At 43.9% G+C, this 14,501-nt stretch overlaps 1 protein-coding gene across 1 annotated transcript in view; it reads left to right on the top strand.

The window, feature by feature from the left end:
- The first annotated feature begins 462 nt into the window (after window positions 1-462).
- Window positions 463-14,501, top strand: part of LOC134384148 (uncharacterized) — an 87,656-nt gene continuing 73,617 nt past the window's right edge. The window contains exon 1 of the mRNA XM_063105762.1: window positions 463-482. Within this exon, the coding sequence (XP_062961832.1) occupies window positions 463-482 (20 nt within the window). The remainder of the gene's footprint in view (window positions 483-14,501) is intronic.

Raw genomic sequence — 14,501 nt, 5'->3', positions numbered from 1 at the left:
AGAGAAATATGTATTCATTTTTTTTTCTATTAGACCATAAGCCCTTTGAAGTTGGAATCTTTGTCTTTTCCTCTTTGTACCCTCAGTGCCCAGTCCCTGGACTAGATTGAGCTCAATCAGTGTTAGTTGAATGAAATAATGATTAAAGAAATGAGTGAACGGAATGCAGTTCTTATGCCAGTGAGAGACAGACAAGTAAACTCGCAGTTCCAAAGCAAAGTGTCAAGCACTTTAATAGATAAATTCTACACAAGCACAGAGGGTAGAATGTGTTCAAATTGCCTAGGGAAAGCAGAGAAAAACTAGGGGGAAGGGACACTTAAGTTGAGTCTTATAGGAGATCACGGCTTTGTCATGTGGACAGGGGTGGAAAGGCATTTTCTGCAGAGGGAATGGAGTACGCACAGGCACCGAGACATGAAAGAGCTCTCTGCCTCACCAAGGAAAGATGTGTCATGAAGCATGGTGAGGCTGGGCAAGCGGTGAGCACAGACAGGCACCCACAAGACCATGGAGGACCTGGAGTCCTATCCTGAGGAAGATGATGTCTCCAGTGCCCTCATGGAACACTGAATACAAAGGAGCTTCATGTGGGTAAAGGAAATTTCATTTGCAAATGGGCCATGTCAGAGACTTGCACCACAGAGCCTCCTCTCACGGCCACCTCTACTCAAGCAGAGAAAGGGTGTGGTGGTGGCGGTGTGTCTGTGGACAGGCTGGTTCCAAAAAGACAGGGCCTAGAGAGGCTGAGCTGAGCATGCTTCATTCCTGCTCCCCAACTCGCCCATCGGATAGGGTGCTCTTCCCCAGAGAGTAGTTAGATCCCTTCCTTTCCCTTCTGGGAGAAGACAGGGTTTTTCTCTCCTCTCATTCACCCCTTCCCTTCCTGGGGCCTGGCAAATGCAAAGCCAGAAGAGTAAGTTAGCTAGACAGCCTTTTAGCATGCCTCTGTTGTCAGGACCTGGGTTACCTGTCCCTGCCGTGTGCCTCCAAAGCTCCTTGCATCACTGGCACTTGTCCTACTGTATTAAAATGCCTGGCATCTCCTCTGTCTCTATGCTACACAGTGAGCTTACTGAGAGTTGAGCCTCACAATTTTGCTCACTTTTGGACTCCCAGAGCCTGGCACAGATCCTGAAAACATGTTTAAGGAGTGCATGAAGGAGCGCACCTAACGTTTTGTAAACTCAAGTCGTGTGCCTGGCTCTGTGAATGTTCCTAGTCCTTGCTTATTCTGTTTCTTAGTGTCATCTGTCAAGTGAGGTCAGACACTCAGGACCAGTAAGCCCAGTGACAGTGTGAGGGAGCAGGAGCCTGGGCAGGTCGGTCAGGCCCCATGGCAGAGCCCCGAGGGGCCAGCTGCAATGCGCATGATGTAACCACATCTCCAGGCCTGGTATTAGACCCCTCTAATTTGGTTTTGAAAACATGTGGTTTTGTCCTTGTTCAAATATTGATTTTAGGTAACTTGAGCCTGGCAGAAAAAGCCTCTGCTGGGGCCACGGGGCTGTTTGTTGCCTTAATGACATTTCTGTGTGTTTGTATAACACGGGCTGGCAGTCCAGTCCTCACTCCCAGGGAAGATTTATGGGACTTTACACTTTGGAAGATATTGAGGCAAACTGTTGATGAAGGCCCAGGGCATAAATCAGACCTGCTCAGGCCAACAAAGGACACTTTGGAACTGTTGCCAGCAGCTTTCTCTCCTTGTGTGTAGTGAGGTATTTGGGTTAGGTCAGCTGGTTTTAGAGTGCCCTACAATCCTTGGATTTTATAGAGGAGCTGTGGGGAGGCAGGAAAGAAGGGTGCTTTTGGGTGGGACACTGAGCAGGGAGGGTTCCATAGCCTTTCAGAACTTTATGTTTTTTGTTTTTTTTTAAAGATGACCGGTAAGGGGATCTCAACCATTGACTTGGTGTTGTCAGCACCACGCTCTCCGAAGTGAGCAACCGGCCATCCCTATATAGGGATCCAAACCCATAGCTTTGGTGTTATCAGCACCACACTTTCCCGAGTGAGGCACAGGCTGTCCCTCAGAACTTTATGACTTTTATAATTGGGATTCTTATTTGATTTCTGCAGGTAAAAACAAAAAGTTTGAAAGCCACAGGAGCAGAAGACTTGACATCCCTTCCAGACCTAAAACTCTAGTACTGAAATACCCTGGGTCCTAACAGGAAACAGATGGCTCACTCGAATGGGGTTATTGAGAAGAGCGTAATCATGGGATTGTTAACCAAGGTATGAATGGAGTTAAGGGAAACAAACATGGAATGGTAAAGTACCAGGAGCCGAGAACAGAGTCCTTAGATAGCTAGAGCTGTGCTGTGGCTTAGCAAAGAGCTCCTGATGGGAGTCAAGACCTTTGGTAGAGGAACCAGCCACTGAGAATCTGTTGCCCCACAGGAGGGAGCCAGGGAATTCATACCCTAACCTGTCTCTTTTGTCCTCAGAACTCCTGAGGACGCCTCCCTTTAGCCAAACCCAACTGGAAGCCAGAGCGTTGATGTGGTCTATGGAGGCTAGGCTCCTGGGTGCCACAGAGACTGAGGGTGGAGAGTGGATTTGCAGAGTGAAGCGAAACTATCCTGCTTATATCAGGAGCTTTGTAGACAGTTGCAAGATGGCAGGAGGTACAAGGCTTCTGCTTGTCCTTCTGTTAATCACCAACCTTCAGCCTGCTATCTCATGTCTTCAGCTACTCCATTTCTGTTTTTTAATCAAATGGGATTGTGGTGATATTTTCAAATCTCTTCCAGTGATATGAAAAATGATTCCATGTCTGCCTGAACAGGTAAATGCTGGTTAGTAAAGGGGAGACAGTAAAGGATATTGACTCTTGGCTCTATCTCTTAATACTGGGCAACTTTGGGAAAGTTACATCACCTCTCAGAACCTCAGTTTCTTACCTGTGAAATGGAGACAATCCTATTACCTTATAGCACTGGGGCAATGACAAAATGAATTCAAACATCTAATGCACTTAGGGTTAAGCACGTGGTTAGCAATCACTTGGCAGCAGTTATTACCTTCAGGTGAGAGCATGCTGGAAAACACACATATACACAGCAGTGTTAAAGCCTTCTCTATTGGTCTTTGCATACTTACTTCCTCTCTCTTTGTTCTCAGGTTTCCTGGTCAAAATCCAGCAGTTTGGAGGTAGTTCTCTTGGGTTAGTGTGAAAAGACATTTAACCCTCGAGCTGACCAGATACCTAAACTTCCATGTCTGCCCTAGGGAAATTTGTCTCACCTCTCCAGGACTCCAGTCCTCCAGCTCTGCCATTCTCAGACATCATAACAAACCGTGGCATCTTCAGGGCATGCCAAAGTGTCCTGGAGCCCCAGCCGAGCTCAGCAGGTGCTTGCTCTGTCTCTCCAGGCATGCGAGGTTCCGCCAGGGCAGGCTGGCTGCAGCTGTGCTCCTTGGCATGTAAAATCCCAGCTCCTGTCAAAGCCGAAACAGAGAACGGTGGGCACAGGTGACCCAAGGCAACAGCTTCCCCCTCCTTGTTCTACCTAATACCACTCCCCTGGGGCCTGGGGAGACAAATAGCCAGTTCTCTTCTCCGCAGCTGGTCCTGGCCATAAGTCTGCATGATTTACCTTGGCTCTCACTGGCACTGAGAATGAGGTCATCAAGGCGGGAGACAATGGAGGAGACCCCTGGAAGGGCAGCAGTAAAACCTGCTGCAGGATGCAGGAGAGCACACTTGAGTCCCGGGGTCCGTGACAGCTGTCTTTGAGAGGTAAATAACTTCAAGAAGTCCTCGCCTGGAAGATAAAGTGCGTGCTTTTATGCTCACCAAGGGCCATCTCTAGACTCTTCTCTCATTACATTACTTTTACTGAATCAATTTCCTTAAAGCTCAGTAGTATAGTATAGTAAAATCAGCAAGAACTGGGGTGGCGAGAGGAAAGAACAGATTTCCAGAGCCAGACAGGGATGCTGGGGGGCTGGGTAGTGCAGTCCATGCCCACCTCTCCAGTGTCCTCCTCTCGGTCCCCATGCACTGCCTCGCTGCACCTCTCCCCCTTCCTCAGCTACCAAACTCCCAGCCCCGAGACCTCCACCCTCTGCCTCCTTCCTCTGGAAAGCTCCTCCTTGTCATTCTTCAGACTTACTTAGATGTCACTTCTTTAAGGTCTTTCCCTCATTCCCCTGTGTTCTTTTCTTCTTTCTGATGGCCAACATGCAGTTGTAACTGGAGTATGAGCAGCCATTTGGACCGTGAGGTAGAAGCTAAAAGTGTAGGTGACAGGACTGTGAGATAGGAGGAGCTGGATTCCCAAAGTTTTCATGATGTCGCCAACCAGATGAATGTCCCATCTCTGGATTTCTTTCTTCTTTCTAAAATTGAGGTAAAATGTCTATAACATAAGATTAACCATTAACCATTTTTAAGTTTGCAATTCAGTGGCAGTTAGTGTACTCACTATATTGTGTAACCATCCCCTTTCTCTAGCACCGAGACATCTTAATCACTCCAAAAGGAAGCAAGATGCCCGTGAAGCAGTCACTCTCCATTTTCCCTTCCCCTCTGTCCCTGGCAACCACCAGTCTGCTTACTGTCTCTATGGATTTGCATGTTATGGAGATTTTATACAGATGGAATCATATAATATGTGATGATTTACGTCTGGTTTCTTTCACTTAACATGTTTTTGAGGTTCATGCACACTGTATTATGTGTCGGTACTTTGTTCCTTTTTATTGCTGAATAATATCCCATGGTATGACTACACCACATTTTGTTTATCCATTTATCTGTGGATGGATATTTGGGTTGTTTTCACTTTTTGGCTATTGTGGACAGTGTTGTTATGAACATTTGTACAGGAGTATCTTTAGATTTTTTTTTACACAACACACATATATATTTCTATCTGTTTAACTCATTGCTATCTGGGTTTTCTGTTATGCTCAGCTGATCATAATTTTCGCTAATACAAGGGATCTGGTAATTACAATTTTAAAAATATTATTTTCTCTTTTTCTGTTCTGTCTGAAAGTAGAGAGTATTAAGAAGTTGAAAGCCCTGTGTTATCATTTTCTCTCCACCACAATTTCCTGTGTTTCTTTGGGCCTCAGCAATCTTATCTATAAAATGGGGATAATCAGGCCCCTAGAGGCAGAGGCCTAAACCAGATAATCTCTTGAGGTCTCTTGTATTTGATTCTTCAAAGTATGTTTTGAAAGGGCTAAGGGTTACAGGAAACATGAACCTCACTGAAAAGTCATATCACTTTCTTTGGAACATTTTCCCTAACTCATCCCCTTCCTTTGTGCTGCAGCTGGATGTTTTTGCTTTCTCTTCCTGCCTTGTAGTACCTCTAAAATCGCTTATTTCATAAGCTGTCTTAAATTCACTGTGTGCATATCTGTTTTCTTGGTAGAGCATACAATCCTTGAAAATAAGTCCTTTAAATGCATCCTGTTCTCCCAAACAAATCAAGTACATAAAAGCCAACTGCAGCAACAACATATATTCTAAGTGTTTTTTCTCATCCAACTTCTTGTCATTCTCAAGGCCCTCTGATCCCTTTGGCTTTGGCGTCTAGGTTTTGATATCTCTTCTAGTTCTCCCTGATGAAGATATTCTTTCAATTGCCAATTTTGTCCCTACCGAGCTCTATCTGAACACTTGAGCCACAGTCATGGCTTAGAGTCGTAGAATAGCCTTGGACCCATAGGACTTTAAATAGCTGGCCCAGTTCCTGCCTCACTCCACCATTTACAAGGAAGTTCAGAAAGGATCTTGGTTATAGGTACTCAGAAAATATTTACTGAAGCAATTTCTAAAAGAAAGAAAGAACTCAGGATAAAGTTTCTTACCAGGGAATAAAATCTAGAGTCAAAACCCAGTCTTGGTCCTGGTGGGAATTTGGGTTGAAGATGGAGGGAAAAACAGTTCATGGAATTCTATAGCATAAGTCTGAAGATATATTTCTCATCCTCCTATTTCTCCCTAAACTAACCATCTTCCACCCCACCCCCCCACCAAATTAGTCAATTCTTGGGACATGTGAAGGGTAAGTTAAATAAATTAAACTTAAAAACTTTATTATACAAGTGCTTATCACACGCCAGGCACTGTGTAAATTCTATTACATGGATCGTCTCGTTTATTCCTTGCAAAACCCTAGCTGGTAGATCATATCATTATTTTCATTTTATATGTGAGAACACCAAAGCCTCTCAGATAGGCCAAGTGACTAGCTTCAGATTCTCACAGCTAATAAAGGTTTCACTCGGGTCATCAGATTTCAGTTCACACACACAACCACTCTGCTATACTCAAAATGAAATGCTAATGTATGCAAATATTTCCAGGCATCCATTCATCCATTTATAAAGCTCGTATTGAGTATCTTCCCCGGGTCTTTTGCTTGAGGTAAAGAGATCACTAAAATGGGGTTCTTTACAAGGAATAATAATATAAAGAATTTCAACATTATTATTTCTGGCCTGCCTCAATAGTCCTAATTCTCAGCTTCAATCACAAGATATTTTTTGATAGTGGGATCCTTCTGAGATTCTCCATCTCTTTAATAATCAAGGAGAAGTTAATAAGTGTTGTAGGCTGAGTAATGGAACTCTAAGATATCAGGCCCTAATCCCTGGAACCTGTAAATGTTACCTTCTATAGAAAAGACTTTGTAGGTGGGATTAAGTTGTGACTTTTGAGATGAGGAGATCATTCTGGATTATCCAGATGTGTCCTAAATGCAAACACAGGTGTCTTGAAAAGAGAGGCAGAGGAAGATGTGATTACACACCGAAGAAGAGAAGCCAGTCGAGATGATGTCACGCAGCCACAAGCCGAGGAACGCTGGCAGCCACTGGAGGCTGGAAAAGGCAAAGAATGGATTCTCCACAAGGGCCTCTGGAGAGACACCCTGATTTTAAAACAGTTTTACACTGATTTCAGATGTCTGGCCTCCAGAACTGTGAGAGAATAAGTTTTTGTTGTTTTAAGCCACCAAGTTTGTGGTAATTTGTTACAACAGCCACAAGAAACTAATGTACCAAGTTACTATACTCTGCTGCTTTGATGGCCTCTGGGTTCATTGTACCCAGGAAAGATATGAAACACACAAAGTAAGACACGGAGTTTCAGAAAAATAAATGGACTTGCCCAGAGTTACACAGCTCGCAGGCGGTGGAGCTGAGATTAAAACCTAGTTTTAAACTCTTGAGCTTTGCAGATGACTTTATAATTGATAACCACCTTGACATAATTGTCTCTTTTTTCATGGGGATGCAGAAAGATGGCATTCTCTTTTTCTTCTTTTTGATAGGTAGGTAGTCTGATGCTGAGGTCCCAGTAGAAAGTGAGCAAGGATCTGGGATTGCAGGCCAGGCTGAGTCCCTGATTCCTTGCCCTCTACTCACACCCTCTGGCCTGTGCTGGGTTTGAATGTCATGAACTTCCTGCCAGCCTGGCCGCAGGCACTCCCAGCTTATCAGTCTGACCTTTGGTTTTCACGGCAAACCCCTTTGTGGAGGAAGCTGCCGACAGGCAGCCAAGGCGCTGGCTCTATAAGATTGCATTGTCCTTATTTAGAATTGCTTTCACTTAAACCAGCCCTGCTCTTCCAAAACATGTTTATTCTGGTTTCCTCTCCCTGCTGGCTGCCTGACCAGGGTGAGCCCAGAGTGTGCCAGCTCCAGCTCTGAGACCTGAGCCAGGCGGGGCAAGGCAAGGAGGAAAACAGGAGGCTCTGGGGACAGAACACAGGAGCGTGTGATTTCTCTTCCCACATTGTGCGCTGGATGGGATGAGCACCCTCTCTGTGGGTTACTTCATGACCCCTGAGGAGAACATAGCCATGCAAAACACCCCTGCTGAGCCTGACCTCAACTTAAAGAACAGAAAGAACTCAGGGGTAGAGATTTACTTTTGAAATCCAAACAGTTTTAGGGTAACAATAATAATGATGATGATAATTTTAATAACATAGCAACTTCTTTTTATTAAATACTTACTATAAACCATGCACCGTGTTAAACCCCTTATGTAGTTTCTTTCATTAAATTCTCAGGACAGCCATATTAGATAGGTACTTTCATTAACCCTGCTTCATGGATGAGAGGTCAAGGTCATGTAGCTAGCAAGCAGTGGGAAGTGAGATTTGAAGCCCGGTCTGCCTGCGTCTAGAGTGTTCTCTCATACAACTCTCTTCTCTAGGGCCTCCCTGTCTAGCCCCCTTGTTAGAATAATGAGGTTCAGAGAGCAGAGTGGCTTGTCCAAGGTCAGTTCCTAGCAGGGCCAGTTTTCCAAGATTCCAGGACAATGTTCTTTCTGATAGTTTACCCCAATGTAATCTGAGATTTAAAAGGAAGAAGGAGCAGTTCAAAACCGTCCACTTGCTGTAACTGGAAAGTCTTGTTTTCCTCTTCCTCCATCTCTTTGAATCCTGTTTTAGAGATGTTATTTTCTTTGGGTCCAATACACTTCTTCCAAGGGCATATGTGGGTATAAGTTGGCAGGGAGAGAGAGAGAAGACTCCCGTGCCAAGTTCCTCGTAATAACTTCACGTGGAGAGCATTTTATGAAACCTGTCTACTGCAGTCGTCTCGTGGAATCGTCTCATTCTTCTGGGGAGTATCCTCGTTTTACAGGTGAGTAAAGTGAAATTCAGAGGCAATCAGTCATTTCATTCAAGGAAAACAGCTTGTAAAGGGGTGGAGCTGGTCCTTGAATCCGAGTCTCCTGGTGACAGTGCACAGACACAGTATAAATGAGCAAGGTTTGTCCCAGGCTAGAGAGTTTCTTGCTCGGCCATCATTCTTTTATCACCTTTTGGAGATGGAAATATGTTGAAAACATACTGATCTTGCTCTGAGGAAAGAGGAAGGAAAAGGAAGACTCCCAAGTGCATTTTCTTGGTAGTAGGGGCGGGGGTGATAGTTGGGGAGGAAAGCAACACAAAAAATAATCAACAATGAAAAAATACTTTTCTTCTCAAGTCACTCTCTCATGAGATCTAGTTCTAGATTTCTCCAAAGAACCTTTCTAAAACCTGTGCCATGCACAGATGGGAGTAGCCTTCTTCCCAATGACTGGTCTCGCACTGAGTTCAGAGGCAGAGGTCAGCATGTGTGTGGAGAGCGGGATTAGCAATTAAAGGGGTGGGTGAGTGGACGGGTGGGGGACAGGGGCGTAATTCTTCTCTGTCCAGTGGATTGGGAAGGGGAGGCTCCTTTGGGAGCTGGCCAGAGTCTGTCCATTGAATAACTGGTTCCCTTTTCCTTCCCCATGGTTTCTACCTCACTCTTGTTTTAATTATCTTGTTTATTATGCCACAGTTTTTGACAAGGTCCACGGTAGGCTTTACAGAAGGCAGTTATGACACCAGTTTAATGAGGATGAAAGAGCTATACTCAAAATCTTCTGGGCCCCTCTAATTTTTCTTTTTCTATGGACTGAATGGCAAATAGTACAATCATCATACTCTCCCCAGAGTATGAAGGGAAACCGTGATTATTTTGCTGAAAGTAAGCCTTGATTTTCTCATCTATATAATATTCATAATAATTTTTGCTTTTCCTATCTCGTGAGCTAATGAAGGTCAAAGAAACACGGAAACTTTAGAAACTCTAAAGTGCTAGACAAAGTGCTAGTTATTGGGCAGACTGTGATATTTGGAGACTTCCTTCCCCCTCATGGAAAAAAAACCTTAAACAGTCATTTGTTTAGCAAATTGTTGCTACCCAGGGTCTCCGCCCTGCTTCTGAGAGCAGATCGGGAAGGACAGGTTTGTGGGCAGGGAGGGTGGGGGTTATGCGTAGTAAGGTGCTTCCCCGGTTGAATCAAAGCTGACTTCAGAGCTGCCATTTGCTAGCTATATTACCAAAGCAAACCACTCACTCCTGAAGCTCACTTTCCAAGTCTGTAAAGTGGGACTCCAGTGCCTAGCTCACTGAGCTTTTGTGAAACTTAAGAAATAAGAATGGCTGCCAGGTACTGAGCATCTGCTTTGTATCAGCTACTTGACATAGATGACCTCAGACTTCACAGTGTCCTGGTAACCTACACTTTATTAGACTTTCTCTAGAGTTAAGGGAATTGAGTCTCAGAGAAGTCAACCAACTTCCCTAAAATCATAAAGTGAGTAGAAGAGCTGGTATTCTAACACAGGTCTATTCATTCCCAAATCTGGGAACTTTCTACGGCCTTGTTTTGCCTTTCAGTTGCATATGTGGTAACACTCTAAAAACAGGAAAGTGATGGAGAGAACTGTTTGTTTCACGAGCAAACACTTACTAAGAATCTATTATGTTAAGGCCCTGAGATGCAGTATAGTGACAGAGGCCATGAGTGCAGCATTTCCCTCTTTGGGCCCCAATTTTCCTATCTGTAGAATAAGAGAGGAGTCGCTTACATGATCTTTAAAGTTCCATTTTGCTCAGCTATAACTTTCTAAAAATACATATTAAAAGGATTTTTAAAAAGTAATGAGTTGAAGTGAGAACTGGAAGAAGTGAACTGATATTCATTGTGTGCTCTGATATGTCATGTACTTTGTGGTTGAAGGTCTCCATAGATGACTATCTCCAGTTCCTTCACCCTCTGTACATGCACATCAAGAGAAGTCCACTCGAATCTTCCTTTTGAATGTGCAGTGGCTTCAGTGACTTATTTGACTAACAGAACACAGCAGAAATGATGATCTGGAACTGCCACAGCAAGGTCACAAGAAGCTTTGCAGCTTACACCTGGGTCTTTTGTAATATTGGTCTTGGGATGCTCCCTCTTGGAACCCAGCCCTGATGCTGCAGGAAACCCACGCCCCACGGAAAGGCCATGCTTAAGTGCTCCAATTGACAGGCCTAGCTGAGCTCCCAGCCAATATCAACTGCCAGCCATATGAGTGTGCTATCTTGGACATCCAGTCCAGTTGAGCCGTCACGTGCTTCCAGCCCAGCCAACATGGGATTGAAACTCCATGAGAGACTCCAAACAAGCACTGCCTGGCTGAGCCCAGCCAGCTCACAGAACCATGAGAGGTAATCATTAGTTCTTGTCTTATGCCACTAAATTTTGGGGTCGTTTGTAGGTAATTGAAACAAACATCATTTAATTGCCACAGCAAAATTGGTGTTTTTAGCCCATTTTATGGAAAGAACATATGAAGCTCAGACAGGTTAGGTTAATTGTCTAAGTCACACAGAATGTGGCAAAGCTATATTCAGAAACTGATTCTACTTGATTCCAAATCCTGTATTTTAAACCTTCATTACCAAAGCATGCTTTTTTTGTTGTTTGTTTTCATTTAGTTGTTTATTAGCAAAACCATTCACTTGAAGTAGACAAATGAACCTAGATACTGCTATATATAACAATAAAATATGGGGATTATAAAATAATAGTTCCAACTTTTCTTTATTAGGCATTATCTACCAGATTTTAATATTTGGCTATGGCATGTAAAGTGAGGATTATTCTTCCTACATTTCAATGCTATTTCGGTCAAACAGCTGGGTGAAGCCTTGGTGATATATCTATACGTAGATCAAAGTGCAGGCTCCCTTCATCTCTCCCCGGTTTGGTCATTCCTGCCTCCAGCTTTTCAGATATCTCTGCCATGTTTCACCTCCATTGTACCTGTGCCTGAGCCCTGAGGACTGGCCCTTTATTCAAAGCTCATTCAGCAAGTGATAACTGAGTGTTGATTCTGGGCAGGCACTGTGTTTGGTACTGTGGACTCAGAAACCAGATCTGAACTATGGCAAGTAGATGGACAGACAAGCAAACAGCCATAACTCAAAGTCAGGATGGTGCTGGCGAGGCACTAGAAGTATTTGTGAGTCAGCATTTGACGATCTGTCCAGATTCCGCTCTTTTCTCTTCCCTCCACTGCACAATGCTGAGCTATGTGTCAGTCCCTGAATATGCTGTTCTCTTTCCCACCCCTGCCTTTGCTCATGCTGATTTTTCCTGTGCTTTTTCACTTTGCAAGCCTGTACATAGTTTTATCACCTTTATTGGCCATCTTATCAAATTTCCCTGTAATTGTCGGCTACTTTGTGTATCTCTCCCTTTAGATTGAGTTCCTTCAAAGTAAAAATTGTCTTTTTTCATTTTTTCTCTGCCTTTAAAAAAAAAACAATAGATCAAATTTATCACATGTCATGAAGCCATGTAACCATCAACAAAAACAATAAAACTGGGTAAAGGATGCAAGCATTGTAGGTCAGGTGTCACCCTCAGCACTCAGTTTACTTCTGCACATTGTTTTTGTTGTTCAGTTTGAAAAACCTCAATTGCCCAGATGAGCAGTTGCAAGTTTTAAAAGAGCAAACCTCACAATCTCAGGGTGGTGCAGTCCACCAGAGGGGCAGGCAAATGCTCCTGCCGAAGGTTGCACAAAACCAACTTACCCTGGCAGCACGTGAGGTTGTTAGACAACAATCATGCAATCACAGGAATAAACACAGTAAGTATAGATCATGTTTTATGCTGAAGAGGATAGAAAGAGGGTGATATTAGACAGAGTCACTGTGACACAGAAGAAGAAAGTGGAACTTTAGACGGGATGCTGGGGAAGGCCTCTTTGGAGAGGTGATATTTGAAGAGTTAACTAAAGAGTGCAAATAATCCAGGTCTGCAAAGGGCTGAAGGAACAGCATTCTGGACAGGGCGACAGTATGTGCAAAGGCCTCAGAGCAGGAAAGAGCCTGGGAGTCACTGTGCACTTTCCCTTTGGGAAACCAAACCAGAGACTTCAGATAAACCTGTATATCCTCAGTGGCCTCTTCTAGGAGCCAAACCTCTTTTCTCAAAAGGTGTCACTTGTACAAGCCTCAGGAGGTACTGGGCCCATTTTACAGCTGAGGAGTAGAATGCGAATGTGATGGTTACACGTGGCTGGTTATTGACAGGGCCATGATGAGGTCCCAGCAACAGTCTGACTTTGAGTCCAAGAGTCCTAATCACAGCATCACAGAATGCCATAGTGAGAAGGTAGCGTTGTTCCTAAAACCAAACATTTTTTTTTTTTTTTTCCATAAGAAACCAGGAACTCCATGCCAGGGCAGGATTTATGACCTAGTAACTGAGGACAGAAATAATTGGTCACATTAGTGCCTGGCACCCCCAGTCTGGCTGCACTCTGGAGCGGCGGCACAGATTAAAACAGCTGAGGCAAGTTGACTTTTCTCAGCCCAGGTGCTCTCCTGAAGCCAACACAGCCCTAATGAGCTCTGCATATTCAAGGCACAAGTAATTGATGGTCCAATTTAAAGTGTGCGGAGGCCACATTTCTTTCCAAGCTCTGAAGGAAAAATACCAGCTGAGGAAGAATGAAGAACTGCCTGTTCTAAGTTATTCTCCTTCTGTGGTCATTCGATCTCCAGGAAGACCAGGTCTACCCCATCAAGTGCCTGGAGAAAGGAGGCAATTACCTAGAGAAGTCAAGCAGAAAGGAAAGGACAAAATGAAAATCACCTATGAAGGTAGTGGTCCCAGACTCCAATCTGGAGTGAATTTGGCCTTCAACATACCCTGCAGCACACAGAAGCTTCAGTTAAGTGTTTGGACTTTAGAACCAGACAGACTTGGATTTGCAAACTCATTCAACTCTAATAACATGTGACCTAGGCAAGATTCAACCTTTCTGTGCCTCAGTTACTCCTTTGCTAAATGGGGATGAAGAGCACAGACTCTGGGGCAATCAGACTTGGATTTCAACCCCGGGTACTGACTGTGTCAAAAAGGGAAAGTTAATGAACCCCCAATGTTAGTTTTTTTTTCATTCTAAAGAGCAAGTGATTAAACAAGGGTACTTCAAAAAGTTGATGTACAAAAAGTTGATGTATATTATTTTTTAATTCTATTTTTCGACACACTTTTTTTTTAAAACTTCAGTATCCTAGAGAAGAGATAATGATAATCTGAACTTGAGATTTAGAAGCAGAAAAAGAAAGCAGTGGATAGATACAAAAGTTTTGGAGATAACTGGGGATTGCAAAAGAGAGAATGACAACTTGTCTCCGTGCACTTTCTGAAGTACCCTCATACAGTTACCTCAGAGGACTGTTGAGAGGACTAGCTGAAATAAGTTATAAAATGCATGTGCACTATGTCAGAAAAATTATTGTCAACTTGTTACATACCACCACTTAAGCTCTTGGACAGTCACTGTCAAAGTGTGGTCCCTGGACCAGCAGCATCATCCTCACCTGGGGAATTGTTAGAAATGCAAATTCTTGGGCCCCACCTTAGACCCACTGAATCAGAAACTCTGGGGGTGGGCCCAACACTCTGTTTTAACAAGCCCTCCAGGAGATTGTGGTGCATGCTGAGGTTTGAGAATCTCTGTTCTAGATGCTAATTCAGAATGCACCTGAGACATTTCAGTTTGTCTGCTACTGTCTCAGGCTTCTAAGAATCTGCTCCCTGCCATGATCCTTCAGTACATGCTCTCTGCTCATTCCTTTCTGCACCCAAACAAGGAAGAATACTGTCACTCAGGATTCCCCTTCCACACTAGGTA

This window comes from Cynocephalus volans, chromosome 8, assembly GCF_027409185.1.
Source record: "Cynocephalus volans isolate mCynVol1 chromosome 8, mCynVol1.pri, whole genome shotgun sequence".
Lineage (NCBI taxonomy): Eukaryota > Metazoa > Chordata > Mammalia > Dermoptera > Cynocephalidae > Cynocephalus > Cynocephalus volans.
This window is presented reverse-complemented; position numbering and strand designations above follow the sequence as displayed.